The 23,596-nt window shown below is 54.3% G+C and overlaps 1 protein-coding gene across 2 annotated transcripts in view; it reads right to left on the bottom strand.

Moving 5' to 3' along the window:
* SETD2 (SET domain containing 2, histone lysine methyltransferase) overlaps positions 1 to 23,596 on the bottom strand; it is a 51,554-nt gene that overhangs the window by 12,209 nt on the left and 15,749 nt on the right. Inside the window, exons 4-15 of one of the 2 annotated variants that reach the window (XR_004747866.1) lie at positions 22,103 to 22,234; positions 21,054 to 21,182; positions 18,690 to 18,813; positions 17,353 to 17,430; positions 16,951 to 17,048; positions 14,911 to 15,037; positions 13,254 to 13,388; positions 12,567 to 12,695; positions 10,491 to 11,132; positions 8,188 to 8,361; positions 3,500 to 3,548; positions 2,601 to 2,688 (exon numbers count right to left, since the gene is read on the bottom strand). Coding sequence is in view for 1 of the 2 variants with exons in the window: in XM_035316119.1 (XP_035172010.1) it covers positions 2,508 to 2,688; positions 3,500 to 3,548; positions 10,491 to 11,132; positions 12,567 to 12,695; positions 13,254 to 13,388; positions 14,911 to 15,037; positions 16,951 to 17,048; positions 17,353 to 17,430; positions 18,690 to 18,813; positions 21,054 to 21,182; positions 22,103 to 22,234 (1,824 nt within the window). In the remaining variant the exon portion in view is untranslated. Of the gene's footprint in view, positions 1 to 2,507; positions 2,689 to 3,499; positions 3,549 to 8,187; positions 8,362 to 10,490; positions 11,133 to 12,566; positions 12,696 to 13,253; positions 13,389 to 14,910; positions 15,038 to 16,950; positions 17,049 to 17,352; positions 17,431 to 18,689; positions 18,814 to 21,053; positions 21,183 to 22,102; positions 22,235 to 23,596 lie in introns of those variants that run through there. The other variant, XM_035316119.1, reaches the window with a different exon arrangement.

The raw sequence follows: 23,596 nt of genomic DNA, 5'->3' as shown, positions 1-23,596 counted from the left end.
CAGCAGAGGGGGGACAACGTCCACCGTCCCGTGGGCCAACGGGGAACCCAGGGGAGAGTGGAGAAGCCGGGGTACCACCGCTCCGGGCGGCGCAAGGCACCTCGAACAACACGGAGCAATTCCCCCAACGCCCCCCGCCGCTTGGTGGGCTGCCCACGTCTCACCTCGTTTCATTTGGCTTTCAGGGCGTGAGCACGGCTGGCCCAGGGAAGGTTTTGAGCTGGGCCCCATCTCTCCTGCTGGAAGACCGAGCCCCACGCGCTGGCGGAGCCGCCGGGCAGCCCCCCCCCGCCCCCCCAGCTCCCACGTGCAGACGTTAGTAAGAACAATGGAATGGCCAACAAGCCGTTGCTGTTCGGAGCTACGCTATTTACTAGCTTTTTAAAAAGAAATCATAAAGTGGGGATGTTGTTTTGTTGTTTTGTTTTGTTTTTGAAGGCTCAGAATTTTCGTCCTGAGATGCGGAGCAGCTGGAGGGGATTTTTCCAAGGAGTTAAAAACAACAACAACAACAAAAAAAAAGCCTGAGGACTTTGATCAGACCTCAACCACGGAAAAATGCAGATCAAAGGTAGATATTTTGAGAAGTTACGAGTGTGGTAAAACAGGGCTTACAAGCAGAAATGGTTTGCAGCCATAAGTATAATGGATTCTACAAAGCATCCCGTGTATGCTTCACATCCTAGCTCCGTGTTCATGAGCCCGGTTCACATATCAAAAGCACATTGCTACCAACACACACGCTTCAGACGTTCCTTCGTCTCCTCACATTCCCGGAGTAGCTGCAAGCATCTGTTAATGGGAACCTCATTGGCATGAAGAGTTTAATTTAAATCATTCAAGTCCTTCCTGGCACCGCCTCGGGAGTTTACGTGAGAGGCAGCCCGCGTGAAGGGGCAGGCAGGAGAAAATCGAGGACCCAGCGCGGAGCGCAGCACGGCGCCGTGTTGATGCGAGCCCTGCTTTTGGTCTGCTCTGGTCCTCCGGACTCCTTTTCCACCTCTCCCTCCTGCGCTCACGTTGCTGTCCCGTTCTGCTCCGGGAAGTTCAGGCCTCTCCTTCCAACAAATGGATCTAACCCGGGGCACGTGCACCACGAAGGGAGCAGGGGTGGTGGTGACTTGAGAGCGGGCTCAGAGCTTCCCAAAGCTCCGGTCGTGTAGGGCCCCTCAGGCAGCAACTGCTGGGACCGGGGGGAAAGGGGCTACGAAATGCTGGAGGGCAGAACTCGGGTGTTCTTAGGGCATTTTATGGGTTCGAGTCTGTCCTAAGGGGTTTTAGTGCCTGAAAGTGGCCACGGTATGATGGGCACCCAGGGAAAGAGAGCTGTTGGGTGCCGGTGCCACTGCGGGACCGCTCACCTCTTCCCCAGAGCTCCCACCTCGCCTGCAAGAGCTTCTTGTGTTCGTCCCTGGCTGGAAAACCTCCCCACCACCCAAGATAGACCTGCTTCACCCAAATACACCGCTCGCTTCGCCCCTTTCCCCGTGCCCTGACACGCCGCAGTTACTCGGCTCTCTCCACTTCTGCCCCGAGTTATCCGTGGGGTTTCCAATCCCCGCAGGGATAATTACAGGATCGGGGATTTGCATCCGATTTTCTGACGCAGAGGTTTCAAACTTCCCCAGAAAGCTCCCTACGAGGACTCGTAGGCTCGCCGGGCTGACTCCCCAGCGATTGTTCCCTAATTACCACTTTGCTTCAGATCCTGTTTTATGTTGCTTCGGATCCTGTTTAAGAGGGGACAGCGGGGAACTGCCTTCCGCAAAGGAGACCCCTCGGTAATCGTACTGCCTTTAATGTGATCTGAAGTCTCCCCGAAACACAAGCGTGTGATGTTTGCCTTCTCTTCATTAATAAAGAACCGTCGAGTAAGGAAAAACGGCAGCCCACGTGCAAGAGAAACAAAAATAGTGGGAGTGGAAGTGCCACCGGGGTAACTTAAAGAGCGCCGGGTCTGCGCGCAGCAGCTTCTCTGAACGCGGTGCCGAGTGCCACGACGGGCTTGCTATCTGGTTACCAGCCTGTTTGCGGAGCCGGCGTTCAGGAAGAGCTTTCTGCTTTTAAGTGTGCTGCAGGGAACAGAGGTGGCCCTGGGACAGAGGCACATCCTCACCCAGAGCACCGCCAACCCACCCGGGGGCCGAGGAGCAGCCCTGGGGAAAGGGGAGCGGGGGGGCAGCGCTGCTCAGCATCCCTCCTCCCGGCGCCTTGCAGCTGGCTCGCGGCTTTTTGGGGGATGCCCTTTTGGTGAAGGAAGCTGTTTAGTGTTCCAAATGCTGTTTGGCTTGGGCGCTGCTCGTCTTTGTGCGGGTGCGGGCTTGCTGCAAGCTCAATTCTACGATCAAAATGTGTGCCGGGGGGGGGGGGGGAAATGTGTACAGGGGGAACAGGTGGCTCAGGGCACCCCGGCGGCGCTCCCACGCACCCAGAGCTCTCAGACCACGGCGACGGCAGCACCCAGACCTGTGCCAGCCGTGCCACGGAGGCCGCCCGAGGTGACTTGCCTGTCCTCCGGCCTCTTGGTGCCGCGCTCGTACGCCGAGGAGGGCGGCGACAGCGAGTCCCTGCGCCTCTTCTTCTCCTTGCTCTGGCTCTGCCGCTCGGGATCCCGCTCCCGGCTCAGGACGGGGTTCTTCGGGGTGGGAGTCTGATCCCTGTGGCCTGACGCCTCTCTCCCACGGTCGGCTGTTAGAGAAAACGGGTAAAAGAAGTTTTTTTTTTACAATTCAGCGCGTTTCTAGCTCCCGTGGTTTCAGTGGCTCCTCTGTCTCAGCCAACAGAGTCTCCATTCAAGCAAATTCCAGGTTGCCTTGTATCGGCCCTGGGGCTGCAGCGTGGTTAAAATAAAACTTCCATCTTAATTTCTATTTTTAGGTACCCCTCCGGCTCCTGAGCTGTTACCTAATGGATGAAAACGCATCAGGCTTATTTTTAGTCCCCACCGGCTTCCCCTCCTCCCATTCTTCCAGCGGGAGACTTGTTTCGGAGTGGAAAAATGGTGGCCCCAGGCCTCAGCACACATCTCCCGCCGCGTTTTTCCACCCAAAAACTTGTTCATCGAGGCAGAATTCCCCCAAGCACCTGGACACTGACACAGAGCCTGTACTGCAAGCCGTGCTGCTGGGGGGCTCGGGCCCGGAGCTGTTTCACAGCCACCTCGGAGGTTTCAGGTCAAAAATCCCAAACGCGCCCTTTGCACTCCTGCCTCCACCTCCCAGGAAAAACGGAGGTGAGGGGAAAAAAGGGGAGAGATCTGCAGACGGCCGCCAAACCCGGAGGTAACGTTTTAGGGGGTGACGTTCTGAGGGCCCAGGAATTGCTCTTCCATCGGCTCGGTGAGCTTCCAGCGCTGCGGTTTGCATCGCGGGCTGCTCTGGTTGGGACACGGGAGCAGCAGCTCAGCTCCCGAGGGGGCCCCTCTTGGCACCGTACCCTGCGAACATCGATCCGTTTTCTGGGAATACGTGGAAAATTAAAAAAAAGCCTCAGTACGTACCGCTGCTCTCCCTTTCTGCTTGACTCTTCTTCGGGATTCGGTACACCTCCTGCAAAACAAGGCACAGATTTTCAGCCGGCCACGGGAGAGCACCCCCGGGGCCCGCAGGGCTGCAAGAACCAGGACTCAGCTCTGGCAGTTTTAAACCAAACACCCCCGAATTGTCTTCTGAAGCAAAGTCCTGTTTTTAAGCAGGTCGCCGCGGTGCTTTCTACACGCTACCCTTCATCAGCAGGTCACGTGCGATGAGTCGGTGGGGTCTGGGGGCCAGTGGGGCAGGCGCTGCTCCCAGCTCTACCCCCGCCACCCCACCCACGTGCTGTAAGCTTGGAGCTCTGTTGGAATAAAGGACGATTTTGGCACCCCCGACCTGTCCAGAAGCTCCTTTTCCCCCTTGGCTTCCCGTATTTAACAGCACCCCTGCACCCGGTGGTGTTTCTAACGAGAGGCAGGAGCGGGAAGCGCAGCCCCAGCAGCAGGTCCAGGGGGCACGGAGCGGAAGACGACGCACGAGGCAGGGGGAGCACTGCCACCTCTCCTTTCCTTCTGAATCCCCAGCCTGCTGCTCGCACCCACCACGCTCCCGCCAGCCCCTGGGCTGAGCCTTGAACCCAAACCCCGACCCGCCGAGCTGCCGGCGAAGCAGTCGGGCTGCCCTGGCTTCGGCACCGGGCCCCTTCCCTGAATCCCTCCCACGGCACCGCGGGATCCCCGGCCCCGCACGGCCACCACTGCTGCCCGGCGGCCTTCCTGACCAATATTTGAGCGGTAACGCGATTCCCAGCGCTAAGGGCTGCATTTGGAGGTCCGATGGTGTCGTCGGAGGCCCGCAGAACGCTGTACGCACGTGTGATGCACGCGGGACTGAGCAGCACAGATCAGTGGTGGACGTGGCAGCGCTAGCTTAAAGACCTTAGAGCTCTTTTCCCACCTGAATGATTCCAAGATTTTTTTTTTAATGTTTCTGCATGTTTTTTTCTGCACGTGTTTCGTGCTTCCAAAGTCTTCGCCCCCCCCCGCTGCAGCTCTAAGACGGACAGCAGGAGATTCTGCTGAGCCTGGGGGGGGGGGCTTACAACACGCGGCTGCTTTGGTAGCTTGGCTTTTCACGCCTCGCGAGGGCTTTTGGAACAGCCTCCGGCCACGTCCTGTCCTTTAATCATCCCTCTGCTGGTTACAGGCGCTGCGCTGAACCCCTCCTGCTCCCCTCCGGCGCTGCTGCTGCTGGCCGACAGCCCCTGGCCCACATCCTGCACCCAGGCTCGGGGGGTGCTGGCGGTGGAGCCAGGCTCAGCAGGCTCCGTCCTTCATTTAAAGGCAGAAAGAGAGGGAAGAAGAGCCTCGAGGAGAGAGCCGAGCGGGCGTGCACGGCGCCAGGCTGGGAGGGAATTCTTGGCGACGTCAGGCTCTTTGACGAGAGACCAGAGTCAAAACCTGAGCAAAACCTGCTCCACGGGGCTCCGAGCGGCGGCAATTCCTCGCGCTCCAGGCGACGGCAAAGGCACCGAGGGAACCTTGATGCCCCGGGGGAAAAACGCGGCGGTGCCTACAGCGCAGCACCAAAACGTCCTTTCATTGAGGGGGTGGGTGAGGCCAAGGGGGAGTTATGGGGGGAGCGAAGGCCGCTCGTGTTATTCCACCCGTGCTGAGCGCTGCCGGCCTCTGCTTTGGGACTCAGAAAAACTGAAAAGCAGCAGCTGGGGTCACCAGGAGGAAGCCTCAGAGCAGAACGAAGCGTTTTCCCTTAAAATCCCAGCTCTCGGCCCTTGGTTTTTTCGAGGTGGCGACTCGAGGGCCACCTCCCGGTTACATCAGCCCTCAGCAACGCGCCCACCTCCAGCGCCGCGGTTAACGAGGGCGAGCCCGTTAACGAGAGCGCCCGGCTTTAGGAGCCCTGCCGTTGTTGTGTCTTCCCTCGGTGAGAGCAACGAAAGGGGAAGGGATCCTCTTGTGGCCTGGCCACAAGTCGCAGCCCCTTCCCAAGTGCTGCTGGAGGTTATAAAAAGGGATCGGGGCAGAGATTTGGTTTAAAGCAGGGTCCCGTGCCTACTGCCTTTTCCTTTTTTTTTAAGCAATTCTCTTTTTAAACAAAGCCTGGCGCACACCTTGCTTCTGCCACGTCCCCGCACCGCCGACATCCTGCTCCCTGCCGTGGCTTCCCTTCCATTTTCACCTGCTGGACGAATTTTGCCTCTGCCCCGACCTCTTTCAGCGGCGAGAGGCATCCGTAATCCCTAAATACGCCCTTTTTCACCTTCCTCCTTGCTCACACGCTCAAAAAGGCTGAAATTCACGGCGCGTTTTGAACTAAGCCTAGGGAAACAAAGCGGTAACTCGCTGCTTGGGGCGCGAGGGATGCAGAAGGAAGCCCCCGGGATGGGAAAGCCTGCACCACTCTAAGCCTGTTAGCCAAAAAAGCCTGCGTGGGACAGAGGCGACTCCTCCTGGAAGGCTAAAGGTGCGGCACAGCGCCGCCCCAAGTTGCCCTTCCACTCAATTCTTCAAGCCCTCTCCAAGCTGAATCCCAGGTGCCAAGCTGTGCGGGAGGATTTCTCTCACTGCCTTGCTCCTGCACCCGTCGGCGCTGGATTTTCTCTTTTACTCTCTCCCCTCCTGCACCAGCATCCCCGGGAGCCCTCCCTGGGATGCAGAGCGGAGCGGCACGCCGTAAAACCAAGCACAGCGCCTGGGGCAGCCCACGGCACGCTCCCACCGACACCGCTGGTGGAGGAGCCACCGGGGCACGAGGTGCCGAGGAACCGCACCGGACCTCCCCAGCTCCAAACAAAATAACAGCAAAGGACGCAGCGTGGAAGTACTGGAAGGAAAGGCTCAAGGAAATGGTGACCTGGTGCCCGGAGGCGAGCTGGGTACGGCTGGAGGGCGGCTCCGCACGCATCCAGCCGGGTGCAGAAGCGCCGGCACCGCTCCGGGGCAGAGCGGAGGCAGCAGAGCCTTTGGAACGGTCACGGAGCAGCACGTGGGAAGGGCTCTATGAGAAGCAGATGGTGGTCAAAGCAGAGACGCGAGGCAGGGAGAGCTCCAAAGCCTGCTTTATTTTTGGAAAGGGAAGCCTCTAGCTCGAGGGCGCGGAGCCGCTAACCCGACGGGAGCGCCGCCAGCGGAGCCCAGGCAGCCCTCTACCTTCGAGAACCGCCTTAACGAGTTTACACGGAAAGTTAGATACAAGATTCGGGTCTGTTACAAACCTAAGAAAAGAAAAGAGCCCCGAACTGAGGCCGGGCTGCGCACGCACCCATCCTCGACCCAGGAGGGGGTAGGTGCGGCTGGGAAGTCGCGTCCCCCATCCGCGGCGCACGTGCAAGCAGCTACAGGACGATGCCGAGGGAGCAAGGACTAACCCCAAAACTTCCTTAAATAAAGGCCAAAAATAAACCCCAACAACAGCCCGGCCACTTTGTTTCCACGAGCTGTTTCTTGCCTGTAAGACAGACAAATGACAAGCGTCCTAATTAGACCCCGCGATGGTGAGTGCCGGAGCGAGAGCCGCTCGCCCCGGGGCCGGCCGGGCTGCAGGCAGGGCTGGCGAGAGCAGCTTCCCGGGACTGCCCTCGGAAGATGCGTCCAACGGGATTTGGAGAGGTTGGCTGGGGGGGAAACAAAAAGGTCGGCTCGCCGGGGCCACCCAAGCTCTGCTATCCCCTGTCAGGGTGATGATTAAGTCCACAAAAGGCTGTTCTGAAGAAGAGCAAGCCCACCTCGCCAAAATCAAGCAGCCGGGGCATTTCCTTGGCCCTGAGCTGCTAAATGTGAGAAGCGTTCCAGTAAAACCCTTCAAATCCAAGGCGCTCGGTTCTTTCCAAAGGGGTTTCTCAAAACAAAAGCTATCTCTTTATGAAAAAAGAAGCCTTCGAGTAGTAAGGACAAGGCTCGGAGCCTCGCAGCTGCAGCTCCCGAGATGGATTTTAGATGTAAGAGTAGCAGATGGCTGGAGGGTGCCTACGGGACGGGCAGCGGAGCCGTAGGACCTGCAGGCTGGGGTCAGCGGCGATAAAACCCAGCGGCCAGAGCAACCTCAAACGTGCCTGACGCTCCTCAGCCTCAGCACCGAGCTGTCGCCCCGCAAAAAGCCATCCCTGTTTTTGTTTTGGGGCCATCCCGTTTTGTTCTGGGGGCTTAACGCCCCCAAATCCCAGGCACCGGAGGGGCGCACGGCCTCCGTGCCACGCCGAGACGGGAGCGCACCGGAGCCGCTCGCCGTCGCAGCACATCCGCCCCGGGTCTCGCCGCGCGCATCCATCCACGGGGACCTTACCTGCCGCGGGACAGGAGCACCAATCCTGGGCTTGGAGCGGGATAAAGCACCAGGAAGAGCCACGCGTGGCCTTCATGGTTGGGTCCGTTTTCAGCGCGGGGGAAAGACGCACCGCGTCCTCGGAGCGCGGGATCCGCGGGCACGAGCCCAGGCTGAAAACGTCCCCCAGGGGGTGCCGTGTGTGTGTGCGTGGTGCCGTGGGTGCGTAGCCACAGCTCCCTGGGGGTTACGGGGCCGGCGTGGCCGAGCCCCGTAAGCCACGGCAGCTGTCCCGTGTGTAGAGGTAGAGAAAAGAGAGAGCTCACTTAAATCCTTTCATGCCAGGAGCTGGTTTTTTTTTTTTCCCCCGGAGCGACGTCCATTGCCGGCAATGGACGCACCGAAATAACGTCGGCAGCACCGAGTTAACCACCTCTGTCCTCTTTGCACCTATCACTTTTCTCATGCATCATCCAGCTTCCCAACCATCTTCCCGGCTCTTGGCGGCCCGCACGCCACGTTCGCTCCCTTCTTCAGCGCGGAAGTTGAGAAAAGGAGACACGTGGTCAGCTGGTGATGTTAACAAGCTCCTCGCTGCCCTGAGAAGCTAGATGGAAACGGGGGAAATTACCAGGGGGGACATCAGCACGACCGGAGAGGACATAGCTTAAGTTACGAGGTGTCAGAACCACCCTCCCCACCCTCCCGGCCACCCTCCTGCCAGCTCCGTCTTGTAGGAATTCCTTTAGTCCTTTAGGAATCGCCCCCCCTCGGGCTGCCCTGCTGTTAACCGGAGACCAGTTAACCAGAAACCAGCGTCTGACAGGTGAAAGGAGGACAGAAGCAGCTAACTCGTGACCAAGAACAGCACAGAAGGCACCCACGGGTCATGGTTTCCCCGAGAGCACTCAGATTTTCGGGCCGGCTCCAGCGACAAAGACTCGTGGTGCCCCTGCGAGCGCTGCCTCGGGCTGTTTGCATCCCTGCCGTGGCACGAGGTGAGCACTAAGCACGCCTATCAGACCACCGAGGGGACGTGAACGCACATCCCAGCTACCAGCTCACACCGGTGACAGCTCCAGAGCCCACCACAGGCTTCAGCACAGGCCCCCCACGTACCCCGAGCTCCTCGGAGCTCTGGAGGAAACCCCGAGCCCCCTGGGACCAGCGGACGTCAGACCGAATCCGGGCTCACGGCAGCGTTTTGGAGACGTGGCCCGTTCGGGGCATCTTTTTCCTTGGTGCCTCGACGTGGTTCCCCCGAGCTGCTCCAGGTTCCAACCCCGCGGCAGGTGAAAGCCTCGCGCTGCCAACACGGGGTCTGGGGGGGAACCCGCGAGCGTGGCTCCCAAGCAGGAGCTCGCTGAGCTTTCAGCTCAACCAGTCCCAGGGATGAAGGACTTCCAGTTCCACCTGGAAGGACTGGAAGGAAAACTCCTTTTCCTGGAAGGAAAAAGGGCTTCCAACCCCACCCCAACCCTCAACCTGACAGCGCCGCTTAGATAAAGGAACCGTAAGGCCCGCGCGAACCTGAAAGGTCTGCGCGCTAAAACCTGCCCAGCCGTACTCAGCAGATCCCCGCGGTGAGAGGGGACGGAACGAGCCCCACAGCCTGATTTTCTACAGCAGGAACTTCAGCTCACGGCTTGTTTGGTAAAGCCTCGCCTCCTCTCCCGGTGCCATTTACGCTCGCGCAATTCTGCAAACGTTCGCCTGATCTTTCTGAAAAAATCGGAGATGAAGGTGAGATTTCCCTGAAGTCTTAAGCAAAACTCGACGGTTCGGAAGAGAAGTCGGCACCCAGGGCAGGTAACCGATGCAGCCAGAGGCTGGGGGACTCCGAGCTCCCTGTGGTGTCCTCCCATCTGCACGTGGTCCTGCGCCACGGGCATCACCCGTCCTTGTTATTTACCTCTTCTAAATCATTACCCGTTACCCGTTTTTCCGCTCTTGGGCTAGATGAGGCACTGGAAAACGTAAATTTGCTTAGAGAGCACTAATTAAAACCCGGCAGGTGCCTGATTAGGAGAAGGGCAGAGCTCCCCCCCTACCTTTTCCACCAAGGCTGCCCCGTTTGGAAGCTCTGCGGACCTGGCAGATGCACCTTAGCTGCAGGGCAGCGCTCGGGGACGTGCAAAGGTCCCTTTGTCCTCCCTCCTTTTGTCCTGGTGGTGTGGACACAGCCCGAGGGCAGCGCCTTTGCTGGGTCCTCAATAAATGCTTTTACACCTCAAAGCAAGGCTCTCGCCCTCCTCGCTCTCCCCGGGAACGCGGCAGATGCAGGAAGTTTCCAAAGACCTAAAGAAGCCCCCAGAAAATGCCTGGAGCGTTGTTACAGAACTGAACGGGTCACAGACCTCCATTTCACCCGAAATCTCATCAAAATTTCATCAGCTGAAGACCAAGCGGCCAGGAAGGCCACCTACACTGCTCAGGGAGGAGAGGAGGCAACCAGCAGCCCCAGGCCCTACTCTTACGTGATCCGCTCCAGGAAGATCTTGCTGCAAGTGGAAGACCAAAACCACCTGGAAATCTGTTTGAAATCACGGGCGGGGGAGCTTGCAATGAAAGGATACAGACAGAAAGCACCCGGAAAAAACCCTTTCCATAGCAAAAGCAATCGTAGATGTCAGAGATCTACCAACAGGACCACGTCTCAGCCCTGCCAACAACTCCGCGTCGGCCTTAGCAGGGGCAGAGGCGGTGGGGCTGCGGGTACAACGGGGTGCCTCTTACCTTCAGGTCTTTCCAGCTGTCGAGCAGCCTGGTGGCCAAGTCGCTCACGTCGACGATTTTGTCGGTTTGCTCTTGGCTTCTCTCGCTCTCCACGTCGGATACGCCCTCCTCTTCGTCTTGAGACGGCGTCTCCATCGTGATGGGCTCTTCCAGCTTCGTGCCGTTGCTCTCCTTGACCTCCACTTCAGGCTCAGCCTCCAGCTCCACCACCTGGGGTTTGCTGCTCTCCACCGGCACGTCAGCAGCGGATTTGATCTCCTGCTGTTGCTGCTGCTCCTCCGACGCTTCCGTCGGGGCACCCTCCAGCTGGTCCAGGTCCTCCTTCCCTTCCTTCCCTTCCAGCTCGCTGGTTGTATCCGAGATGGCGCTGTCCATGCTGTTTTCACTTATAATTTTGAGCCTTCGAAACACCAGCTTCTTGGGGGTATCCGTGTCACCTTCTGCGCTCTGCTTGGTGGAAAGATCCGGCGTGTTGAGCGGCGTGTGAGCCCGCGACGTGTTCTCGCTGGAGTAGCCATCGCCCTCGCTGAGCTGCGGGACGGCGGTCTTGGTCTGAGCCCAGCGCTGAATGATCGGGAGCACCTTGCTCTCCTCCAGCATGTTCTTGGTGGGTATGGGCAGCAGCTCCAGCGTCTTCATAATCTAATTGCAGAGACAAAATCACAGCCGTCAGAACCAGCACCACGTTCAGCTGGCTCCACCCTGCATCGAATCCCTTTTCTCAAGGAAATACCAACGTGAGCAGGACCGCCACAGGTCGCGAGGAGGAGACAGCCGCAGCCCTCCTCAAGGCTGAGCCGCACTGGTGAGCTTCTAAAGAGGGCAAATAAACCAGGAGAGGAATACAGCGAGCACGAATACGTAGCGGGCTGCAATTAAATCGAAGAGCTCAGGCACCTGGAGGTGGCCACAGCCACTTCTGGGACGATCAACACTGCTCAAGCAGCTAGAGCTGCCATCCTTGCACACTCCTGAGTTTAACAGCCCATGGAATCAAAACCATAAAAGCGATCCCATGGTGGTACAAAACCTCTCCCGAAAACAGAGCCCAAATCTCCACCTGACAGGGTTTTTTTTTGAAGCAGGAGGCAGAAAGCCCTGCTGCGGCACTGGAAGCGCTTTTCAACTTCCTAATGTTTAAACCCAGTCCTTCAGGAAGGAAGGACACAAGACGGCTTTACGGCATTACGCTGATTTCTGCCACAGGCATCTGATGGCCCGGAGACCGACTCTGTTAAAACAATGACTGTAAAAAAATCAAAAAGAGGAAAGGAAAAAAAAACACCAAGTGTTGTCTGACCCCGGTCACAAGCCCGACTTGTAACTCAGTAGAGAATGACCTGGATTTTATAAGGGTGTATTTGATCCATAGAAAAACACAAAAATTGATAGTGTAGTGCCCAGATGCATCGGGAGCGGAGACAAAGCCACGGCCCCAGCAACTCCACGCTCTCAGGGTCCCTCTAAGTGCTCGTGGGGAGCAGCTCTGGCTTCGAGAGCAACGCTGTGAGTGCCTGAACCTACTCCAGATGCATCGGGAAAATCAAATTCCAGCCTGAGCACTGATTTAGGCAGTCAAAGCTGGAGGGCAGAGAGGCTCGGACAGTTCCTGCTTTCTGGCTGGATTCGGGGCAGGGTGCGCCTCTCAAAAGGCACAGCGAAGCGCTGGCAGGAGCGCCTTTCATGAAGGAACTCCCAGCTGGTTTTTGCGTGCGATGCCGAAGCGCGTACAGAAACCAGAAATCTTAAAAGTTCCACTTCGGCCCGTCAAAGCAATGCCTCAAATTCCCCCCGTAGCGCAGCGTGGAAGAAATAAAGATGACTGCTGTGCGAGTCTGGCTCGTGTCACCAGCTCAGAAATCTAAGGAAAACCACAGAGGCAAATTCTTTCCGTATATTTAGACTGTCCCTTAAAGCAGAAGTTTCTGACTGTAGCTGTACGGATACCTGCAGTTTGTTTTCGCGGACGCTTGGGCTACAACACGTCTGCCCGTAAATAATCAGCTCAAATGAGAGGAAACCCAACCCGATGAGCAGGGCGGCTAGAAAAGCCTCGGTCCTGAGGGAAGGACTGACCTCCAGCTGCAGCTTCAGGTTGTTGGCGGTGCTCCCCCGCCCGTCGCCCAGCTCCGTCATCCAAATCCAGAGCAGAGACAGGCCATGGCACTCCAGGAAGGACTTGAGGCACGACTGCGAGTGCGTGTTCTGCATGGGCCAAAGTTAGAGAGAGGCCACGGGGAAGGGTGAGAGAGACACAGGCAAAAATAATTCGGTTTCCACGTGCCGCGATGGCTGACGTGCACCGGGCATGTGTTACTTGGCAAACTCATTGCTGCTGAAGAAGCGTGAGGCAGAGCGAGGCACCTGCCGAGACCAGCACGGGTCGAACGTGATTCAGGGGGACGCGAGTGCTGCTTTCGGAGCAGTAACGCACGCAGCAGCAGGTTTATAACCCCTGCCTGGTGAACAGCTGCTTTTTACGGCAAGCAATGTGCAGGCTCAGAGGTCATCTCAGAGCTGTAACATCATTTGCCTCTAGAAAGGGGCATTTCATGACCCAGGCACGTCAGTTGCACCAAGCACAAGGCCAGGGCTACACCACACCTCATCTACAAAGCAAGCAGAACTGCTCGAGCTCCCTCTTAGCATGCTGGCACAACTCAGACACCGTTTTCCTCCCTATTCCCCCCTCTCCCTCTAACGAGCTCTGAAAGGACATCCCCTAACCAGCGATCCCTCCCCTTTCAGCTGGGAGCTGCTCACCTGTATGAGCTTGAGGCAGGTGAGCTTCTGCTCCAGCGTTTCGATGCGCACCATCAGCCGGGACAAGCTGAGAACTTGGTTCTTATCCGAGAGGCCCTCTCCGTTTTCCAGCAGGGCCTCCAGCTCCCCGTCCACCTGCCAGGAGGAAGAAAATGACGAGGCAATTAACTCTCCGACCAGGCCAGGCGCACCAAGTGCCACCCTACCTAGGCTACGCTACGAAGAATTCCTTCCTTGGCTTTGAGAGCCCCTCCTGACCGCTGCTCTCATACCGAAAGGGCGAAGTCTGGCTTTCATTTGCCTCAATGTGGTTGGCTTTCATTTATCTGCTGTATTACGGCTTTCGTTCCGCGTTGTTTAGGCCTTAAACGCCGCACAGAACCGCGCTGTTCCCGCCGGCCTTCGAGAGGCGCCCACCTACGCCCCGTGCAGAATGCTCTGCAGGGGAAATTCCAGGTGGATGCCCCCAAAATATCTCTGGTTGGGAATTTACCGGTTCGTGGAGGGAAACAGATGTGCACGAGAAGATGATCGTCATTTTAATTGCAGAGAAATTTACTTCTCCGAATTCCTAACTCTTATTTACATCCCTTACAACCAGAGGCACATTCCTCTCCAGGCAGACACTGAAATATCAGCCTCCACAATCCACTGACTGCTCGGTGGCACCGATTCGCACTTCAAACCCGCCTACAAATGCCTTATTTCTTGCCTTCCTGACTCTCAGACACAGTAAATGAAAACGAAGCTGGCCTTCTCAAGGGCAGCACCTCCCAGAAAAAGAGGTAAGGTTATTAGTAGGAGTAAGGCTTTGCTTCAAGCACAGAAAAATTCCATCCCGTAGAGAGTAAGAGCGCAAATCATTTCTTTGCAGCGCTTTGCGCTCGGGAAGAACTCCTTTGGACCACTTTCCTCCACCTACCATACAAATCCGTCGCTGCAATTCAATGTGGAGAAGGCTCATGTAGCCACTTGAAGGGGATTATATGCATGAGGAGCTATAAAAAGGCTTTAAAAAGTCTGGATTTAGCTTACTTAATTTCATTCGCATACATCTGCGAGCGCAACTGAAGCTGAAGTCAAAGCAGATAGAACGCACGTCCATGCTCGTTCCTCGACGCTGACTTGCCTCTAGGCCAAAGCAATGATTAGAGGTTCGGATTTCACATCCTAACCCGTGGACGGCAAACATCTGCACCATTTTCGCTGTCAAGATGCAGGTAAGGCCCTACGTGGGGAAGCCAGTGCTGTTTGTCTTTCACCGGAATTCAAAAAACCACGCAACGCAACAAATCCTAAAAACCTCTCGTCCTGAAACGAGAGGCGTACGGTGTCGACGACGTTGGATGCGCTCAAGAATGTGGAATTCCATTTCCAGAGCAAGGAAATACACACCTAACTAAAGCGCCGAGGAAATGCAAGTGTTCAACGTGCCCCCCGTGAAATAAAACGACCCAAATATATTCGTGAAGAAGACGGAGCCTTGAGGTTGTTGTGAGTGGCGGATCCTAGAGGAAGGCCCTACTGTAACGGTGACCCGAAGACTCACGAAGAGAGCGTATCATGCCCTAGGTCAACCCTCTGTTGCTGCTGTTCTTAAGGGGAAAACAAAAGAAAACAACCAACCAACTCGTACACAGAGGAGAATGACACTCACCGAATCCTTCTTCCGGGAGCGTTCCTTTTTCATCTTCCCTCCGGCGGCTCGGATGCTGACCCTGTTCTCTCCCCCCAGGTAACCCCGGCAGTTGGCCGAGCCGCAGAAGCATTTCTGAGCTTCTTTGCTGTTCGTGGGCAGAAGCAACACACCAGTTAAATAAGGAATCGATGGCGTTTCCAGTCACTTGTTTTACCTTACTCCTAAGCGCATCCCCGCTATGGCGATGAGAAAAGGCCATTACCGCTCTGCCCTGTTCACTTCTCTTTCTCTTTTCTCTCCATTGTTTTTCAAACCCAAGCTAAGCAGCTACAAGAAAACGTGGAAAGCCATCGCATCCCCGTCTCCTCGGATGGTTTGTTCTGTCTTGGAGTCTCCCTGCAACGCTGCTGCAAAGCAAGGCTGCCTGGACCACAAGGACAGGGCAGCGATCGTGGCATTTCACCCGCTGCCTTCACAAGAAAGGGACAGAGACCTCCTGCACGGCGAGGCTTTTCGTTCTGGCCACTAAAAATTCAAGCAAACCCCTCAGTTCTCACACAGCTGCTGTGATCCTGTTGTTTCCACAAGAAACCAAAGCCTGGTGCAGTTCCAGGCTCTTCCTAGGTCAAGAACCAGGAACCAGAAAGGTGAAGGGGGGGGGGGGGTGCTGGGCCCGTGAACCTCCTACCTTATTTTGCAACCAACCAAAATTACACTTTCCTTAGGGAAAAGGCTTGCATTTTATCACTTAAAACGAAATAAAGAACAGGCTGAGGGTTCGTGGAAGTGGAAAAATTCAGGTGGAAGGTGGTTTTTTTTGCAGAGATTTACAGCAGTGGGCAGCACAAGAGACTTAAGTTGCTTTGTCTTCAGGCAATATGTGCACAAAGCCTCTGTATTTTCTACTTGGCATACCATAAATCTTAAACCACGTGCCAAAATTGCTTGGGAGAGTGTGCGGGGGTTTTTGGTTAGTTTTTTTGTTGTTGTTGTTTTGGAAATGTGCACAACGGACTGGAGGAATTTGGCTCTGAAGTGCCACAGAATCCTGTGGTCAACCGGCCTCTAGAGGGACCTGGGTCCTGCCACTGTCAGCAGACGGCTCTGTGGTGACCTGCCTGGGTACAAGGCACTAAACTTGTTGATGTGCCAAGTTCAGGCTGACGAATCCCACCTAGGGGCTCTAATGAGCTACCAGGCCTCATCTTAAAAGATCCGTGCCTGATTAATGCGTGGAACAGAAAACGACGTGACAGCATCTGACGTTTTAGCCTGAATCGAGGCATAACACAACTGAAGATGCGTTTCTGGGCCTCTGCTTCCAGAAGAGCCGTGCTGTTGCAGAAAGCAGGATCCAGAAGGAAAAGGAAGAGGCACTCATTGAACAGCTATATTCGGTGAAGATGCCTAGGGCTTATAAAATGGATCCACAATTAATCTCATAATTGCAGGTCCTTCGACGGCTGTCAGATGCTATTTTGTGCTGATCACTTTGAAGAGAGGGAAATAACTTCACCTGGACGAGCAGGAACAGAAAACATTCAGCTCAAGTGCAGAGAAGGGAAGCAAAGCCCAAGCTGCAGCCGTGCACCTCTGCAGCCAGGCAGGAAGAGGGAACGTGCTGTCTGCCAGGCTTTTACAGCTCCTGCAAGCTTTGATTAAGTTGTAAAACAGCAATGGGCAGGGGGGAAAGAAGAGACATTATTTAAGAGCATGGCCAAGCCTGGAGCTAGGCCGATTAATAGACAGAGGAAAGAAACGGTCGGATAATTATCTGGGCAGTTTCCACTGCAGTGAGATGGAATGAAGCGTAAGGAAGAGCCAACAAAGTGATACTGGAAAAGACTTATGAAATAAAACATTAAATCCTCTTTCAATCTCTTGTTTGTAATGGATGAAACTTTATCCAGGTAATGTTCTATATAGTTGAATTCCAGCTCGTTTACAACCGCTCTGCTAGATGAGGCTTTCAAACAGTTTTGTAGCAGGATTTCTTCGTTGCATCAACACTCACAAAACCCACTTGCAGCAGCTTAAGCAGAGAGAGAGGAAACCTACCCGTATCTCTGGAACTGGTAGTCAAACGTCAGCTCAGAACCCGACGGGACGAGCTTGGTGGTGAAAAATCCAACTCTGAGCTGCCCATTCACGGTCCACTAAGGCAAGGAAAAAAACAAGATGACAACGATTATTGCAAAAGCCAGGCTTGACTTCTTTCTTGCCTTAAATTAGCAAGGCTAATCCTTCACAAAGCAAGGGTGATAAATTTTACATCTGCCAAGTGAATCAGCTGCACTTGCCCGTTTCGGAGGTTTACATTTGACTAATGAGATGCTACAACAACACGCACAAAGAAAAGACACCAAGAAGAAGGAGAAATGCTCGTCACGCCGAGCTTGCCAAGTCGCAGGCCGGTGAAGTTGGGAAGCCAGCAGCAGCAGCTTCGAACCAGCAGTTTACCTTTTGTGTCTCACAGTTCGGTTCACAGCTGTGGTTCATAAAACGGGAGCAGTTTCCTTTCTGGGTAGCATCTATTATCTAAAAAGGAAAGAAACAACCAATAGAGCAGAACAGCCTCTCCTCCCCGCGCAGCAGGCAGAAATCCCGAGCAGCGCAGCCGGGAACATGGCGTGCTTGGGCACAACAGAACTCAAGCACTGCACAAGTCACCATCAACGCCGTTTGATTTGGAGAGAACGGATTTTATAGGGATAAGAAAAGCCTCCCCCCCAAAAAAAAGAACACTTTGCAACCGATCTGTGGTTCTTAGTCTTCATTACCAATTAATACAGAGTTAATTCAGTGTGGCTGGGATCCTAAATGTTTAATATCAGTTTCTGACCCTCTGATACATGGCACAGTGAGTATCTGGGCGGGTGAAGCTGAACATCTTTGCTGTGCAGATTGCATTTCGGTGTGAACGTTGCCTTGTGGATCAGTGTGCCCCCCCCCCTAACTGGGCAAAATACTCCCCTGTGCTCCCTTGCCATCACGTAACAATCCCATGGCAGCCACCAAAACCGCTTACAGGGAGGGAAAAGAAAAAAGCACTCGGGAGTATTTTTAGCTCCTTTACTGTAAAGCTACCGAGACCCCAAAAAAAATCTTCAGAGGAGGGACGAGCAGAATAGGGTATTGAGTTTCTATTTATACACCTCGCTCGCAGCAGGCCAGGGCCCTCCGCCCAAGGTAAGCGGCGCTGCACTGCAGCTCCACAGCTCCGTGGGTCTAAAATAGCTGATAAGCTGGAGCAAAGATAAATAATTAAGAACTTCTGGTGTATAAATATTGCAATGACGGTAATTCTGCATGGAGGGGCTCCGCCAGCTGAAAGTGGCCCAGTTTAGCCTACTTCTGTGAGCTGGGGGAGTAAGGAAACTTGGTTTCTTGGGTTTCCTAGACTGGTTTAGGTTGGGAAAAGAATGCCGAGTTCAGCTCCGAGCATCTCCCAGAGCTGGTTTCTCCCCACAGGTGTTTGCTCACGTGGAAGGGGTGGGCCCGTAACCCCATCCCTTCCCATGGCAGGGGACACAAGGACAGTTTCTCCTCTTCCTCTCACCTATTTCAAGGACCCTGGAATACAGTCAAGCCACAAAAGTTCTCTTAAACCACGCCGAGACTGAGCGACGGAGTAAAAAAGGGGCAGTAAGACAGCCCAAGTGTCCTTCCCCTAAGAAAACACCTACGGCAGATCAAGATGCTGACTTGCACACGCGGTGTGTTCGCACGGAGCCAGGGCTGTAGGCAGGCAGGGTTAAGCCCACGCCGAGCAGCGTTTTGGTGGCTTCCCCACTCACCTCGTCGTTTTTCAGGGCCATGAAGTAATAGTGAATGTTCTTGTTGCGGGCATACTCCTTCACACGCGCCTTGAATTCTTTGTGGTCCAGCACTTCCCCGCAGTACTCCAGCACAAAGGTGTTCCTGCAAAGCACACGAGGGAGACGTATCGGGCTGCTCGGCCGCGAGCAAGTAACAGAAAAATAACTGCCACTGAGACGAGCTCTCGGAACCCAACGCGCGGCCCGCTCATCCTGTCGTTAGGGCTGCAGGGCACAGCACTAACAGCTTCAGATGAACTTCTTGCTGACACTGCCACACGGCTCAGGTGGGGTAGGAACACCCCAGCGAAAGGCCCGGACGCAAGAACAAAGCTTCCCTTCTGGGAGAGGTTATTCGCTAAAAGAACAAGACTTCATCAGCCACGTGAAGAGGAAAACGAGGAGGATTCCCTGAACGCGCTGGCCGATGGGCTACCTGCACACGTGTTAGTGTTTTATAAAACGTGACTCCACTCCTAAATGACTTAGGTTGTGTTTTGCTACGAGTCCAGGGCACTGACACTCCCCACGTATCCGGCAAATCTGGGCGATCAGAAGCCAGGAAACACGATTCTCACCCTCACCCACGCAACAGACCGGTAACAGAGAGCAATCGCTTCTCTGAAGAGCGACTTAACCCGGTGGCCCTTTACCTAAACCCGGGTGAAGGCTCTCTGGGTTAAATATACCTGCATACGCTGGGTTGTTTGCAGTGCATCTTGGATAACCTGGCATTCCTCTAAAGCAATCAAGCCTCTTCCCCCATGAATTAGCCTCGTGTGTTTGATGTAGCAGTAAAAGACACTGCTCGAAGACCCACAGCGCTCTTAGGAGTGTCAGAATCCATTGCTGGATTCCTCAACAGAAATCTTTGTCTTCTACAGAGGCAAAAAAAAAAAAAGAAGTTTCCACGGAAACTCACTAAAATACCCCCAGTTGCAGAAAATCTTTGCACAATTAAATTCGAGGCAGATAGTCTTCGAGCTCACGGTCTCTCTCTCGTGCACTTGAGACTGAGCAGACTGCCCGTGCCCATCCCGCAGCCTTTTGAAATGTAAATCACAGCGCCTGGTGAAACTCCCAGCGCACAGCACTGCTTCCTCACAGCAAGACACGCCACCAATTTAGCCTACAAAGTCTTTTTGTTGTTCATCTGCAGAGCTTCACAGCTGACTTCTGCATGCCCTGCGAGGATCCGAGGGGGGACCCAGGCTCAGACACGCACGACAAACGATGCTGTCTGAACCTGGGGGCACAAAAATCCATCCAGATGTCCCATAGCCTGCAGGAGCACTGCAGCTCCTTATGCAGCCAGTGTCCCGTGGCAAAACCTACACCCTCCCAATAATTCCCCATATTTGCCTCCTGTTTGTCCTGCTCCTCCCTGCTGCACCTTTGTGCTTCAGCCCCAAGCAGCTCTTTGAATCGACGCAGTCCTACTTCTTGTCTCAAGGACTTAAAGCTCTTTTTATTATCAGGCTTATGAGAACGCACCAATTGGTGTGGCAGAAGACTCACAGCAACTCCTTGGTCTGTCCTAGGTGGTGAGAGGACATTCCTGTCCCAGAGCTGCTCCCTGCACACGCTGCACCTGAGCAGCAAAACGCACCGGGCACCACGCTTCCTCTCAGAGAGCACCCGTTTCAGACCAGGGCTGTAATTCCAACAATACTGGCACCCATCCTGCTGCCACCCTAGGAGGAAGCCAACGGGTTCATGCACAGTGCAGTACTCATGTTCAGGTGCAGCCGGCTCCTTCGTGCACCAAGGCACCCATCCAGGTGCAAGAAACCCAAGAAATATCTGAGTTTAGCTAAATAGAGACGAGTCAAAACCAGACTTGGACCTGCAACCATCTCTGATGTAGAACTAGACTAAGAAGCACAGCAGCTAAATAACGACGGGCTAACGGGGAAGGAAAGAGCCCCGCGGGTTCTCTTTTCAGTCCAGCCAGGAGGAGGAAGACTCCAGAAGAGGAAAAGCTTCACGGAGGTGGGAAGAGAAAAAGAACAGACGCTCCTCTGAAGCGATGGGACGGAGCCAAACACAGGGAGAAGGGAACGCAGATTAAACACAAGAGGAAGCCAGAGGCAAGTCTGCCAGAAAGCAGAGAACAGGTTGGTGGAAGAGGGTAAAACCCGAGTGGGTGATCTCATACTCAGGGTACGTACGTGCAGGTAACTGCCAGGAACACATGAGAGAGAGCAAGGAGAGCATAGAAAACTGGAAGAAATTCAGCAAATTGCTAAGAGCCGTGAGGCTAAGCAACTGCAAGCACGTTAATTTTCCATTCGCGAGGGAGTGAAAGAGCCCAGCTACGTCATTCGGAGAGCAAAGTCTTACGATGGGAGATCTTTGGCAGCTCTGAGCCCCCAGCCTTTCTTCTCAGTGAGGATCACTTCCACATCTGCATGCTGTTTCTTCTGGAAGCGCCTGTTGGAACAGTAGTCGCCATTCGGGCACCTGGAAGAACTAAGGGAAGGAAATGGAACAAATCAATTCCCAGCAGGACGGCAGCGGTCACAGAAACAGCTCCGATGGGGGAAGAGATACCGAGTAACCGTAATCAATTCAGTGTAAAACTTTCAAACGCGTTTTGCTATAAAAAGCAGAACCATCTGACTGTCAACATGCAAATGCAGACAATTTATTTCTGGAAAGATTAAAAAAAAAACCTTTTCAATCCAAATGCTACTGCACTTGTACGCCGGATAATCAGAATGGGCTGAAGTGGCCAATTCTCTCCACGTTTTTATGGGTTCCTCCCCCGAGATCTCCCCTTCCCCTACATCTGCTGCCTGGGCTAAATTAAAAACAAAGGGCAGGGCTTCTGCCAGGTAATTCCTTTCCTTCCACCCCAGCTGGTAACCATCCACATGCCAGGGTGTCAATCCCTTGCCGTGACTATCAAAATCCCAGCCACATGCACCCAGCCCCTGCCTCCTGCTCATGCCAAGCAACAGTTCCTCGGCCTCCCAACCTCTTCCAGGAGAGGAGAGATGAGCAGAAGGCTGCTAAGGCTCTGGGGAGGGCACGGACTTCTCTCAAAGGAGAACTGAAAGGAGATGAGGATCTCTCTCAGAGCTACATCTGCATTTCTCACTCTCTCCCTTCAACCATGCTTACGACAGAGCAGAATTAAACCTCACGAGCAGAGGACTCCAGGCCTCGGCAGTCGGTTTTAGCAGGAGGTTGCTGAGGAAGATCTTCTAAGCCAGTGCCTAAGGTCAGATCTAAATGCTGGTACTGGCTCTGAAGCTCAATCCACACCAGCCAGTGAAAATGGGAGCACAAAGACAGCTTGCTGCCAACGACCGGAAAGGTTTGAATTCTTTTAAGGGCTCCCGAGCCATCCCACGTACAACGCTGGCCACTCAAGAAGCAGGACTTACCACTCGATCATGAGCAGGCGATTGAGACAGTCTTCTCCACAAGCAACCTCCCCCTGAGCTCGTTCCTCCTTGGAGAGAGGAGGGCATTCACACAGCATCCGCTTAATATCCCGGTGGGATTTGTTCTTCTTCCTATGGAAGACAAGTCATTGAAACACAGCTGAGATAGTGCTGGGGCAGGGAAATCAATCCTCTTTATCAACTGTTCCTGGAGGAAAGTAATTTCTTCTGTAGAAACCGGACATCGGGACTGCCTTTGGACAACCACAAGAAGGCACGTGGGTAATCACGGCCACTTGGTTTGTCTGGAGCAGGAGGTGATGGCTTCCTGATCACAGAAGACGATTCTCAGAAAGACATCCCAGGATATTTCACTTTTTTCTTCTTCTCCTGAGGGCACACAAGCCAGTTGGACTTTCAAGGTAGCTGTGTGCATCCACGTACCTGCACACAGAGGCAGGCCCCCAAAACCCTTTATTTCATCCTACAAGAAGCCCATTTCCAGAAAAGCCAGTCCTAACTTTTACAGCTAGAAGACTTCTCACCACACTGTACAAGTTGGAAGGTTTAAATTAAGAGGGTAAAAGGCTTTGATTGGCCTCTTTGGAAATACTGTGTTCTGTAATCACGTATAATGCTACGGAGACAATCTCCAGAGCTCCCTCCAGCCTCAGCCCATTTGGGACTGAGGTCCCATTTGGTTCCGCTGATTCAAAGGCCAGGAGAAAAGCTATGTTCTAAAACATTAACATATAAAGCGTCAGCGAGCACAGGTATCGTTTTTAAAAAGCATTCTTTTAATAAAGCAGATTGAAGGGTTTAGCTACTTAAACCTCTGCTTTACTGTCGAATAAGATGATTTTAAAAAACATACGAAAACGGGAGTTACAGCAAAGGCAGGGCACCAAAAACATCTGCTACGTGGTATTTTAGTTGCCACAGGATGATCAGCCCTCGCAAGGGAAATGCTTTGGAGTGAGGATCCCAAGAGGACAAAAAAAGGCTTAAAAAAAATGGATTGAAATAAAATAAATAGCAAGTTTTGTCTACACGTAAGTGGTCTGCATTCCGACTCTGAATTAAGAATATGTTTTTTTACATAAATGTGTTAGAGCATTTCGGCGAACAACGTGGTTCAGAGCAGCCAAATGCAGCAACAAGCACTTGAGGAGCAAGACCCCCTACAAAAAACGCAGCGCGTGTGTAAACCCGCACGTGCGAGGCTCCCCCGCGCCGCACCGTGCCCTCGCTGCGGGTCGGTGCAGAAAGGTTTGGGGTTTATTTGGGTGTGTGAAAAACGCAGCCCCGCTTCATTCTGCCTCAGGCTACGAGAGGGAGGCATCCCGAGGTGAGAAAGGAGCTTTGATGGGTAGAAACGCTGAGCAGGCCTTACCCCAGGCTGCACAAGGAATTAGGACTGGATACAACCTCGTAAGGAGCTCCGACCTACCCATTAAAGCCAGAGTGTGTATTTTAGGCAAGGATGAAGGTTTT

Source organism: Oxyura jamaicensis, chromosome 2 (assembly GCF_011077185.1).
Source record: "Oxyura jamaicensis isolate SHBP4307 breed ruddy duck chromosome 2, BPBGC_Ojam_1.0, whole genome shotgun sequence".
Lineage (NCBI taxonomy): Eukaryota > Metazoa > Chordata > Aves > Anseriformes > Anatidae > Oxyura > Oxyura jamaicensis.
This window is presented reverse-complemented; position numbering and strand designations above follow the sequence as displayed.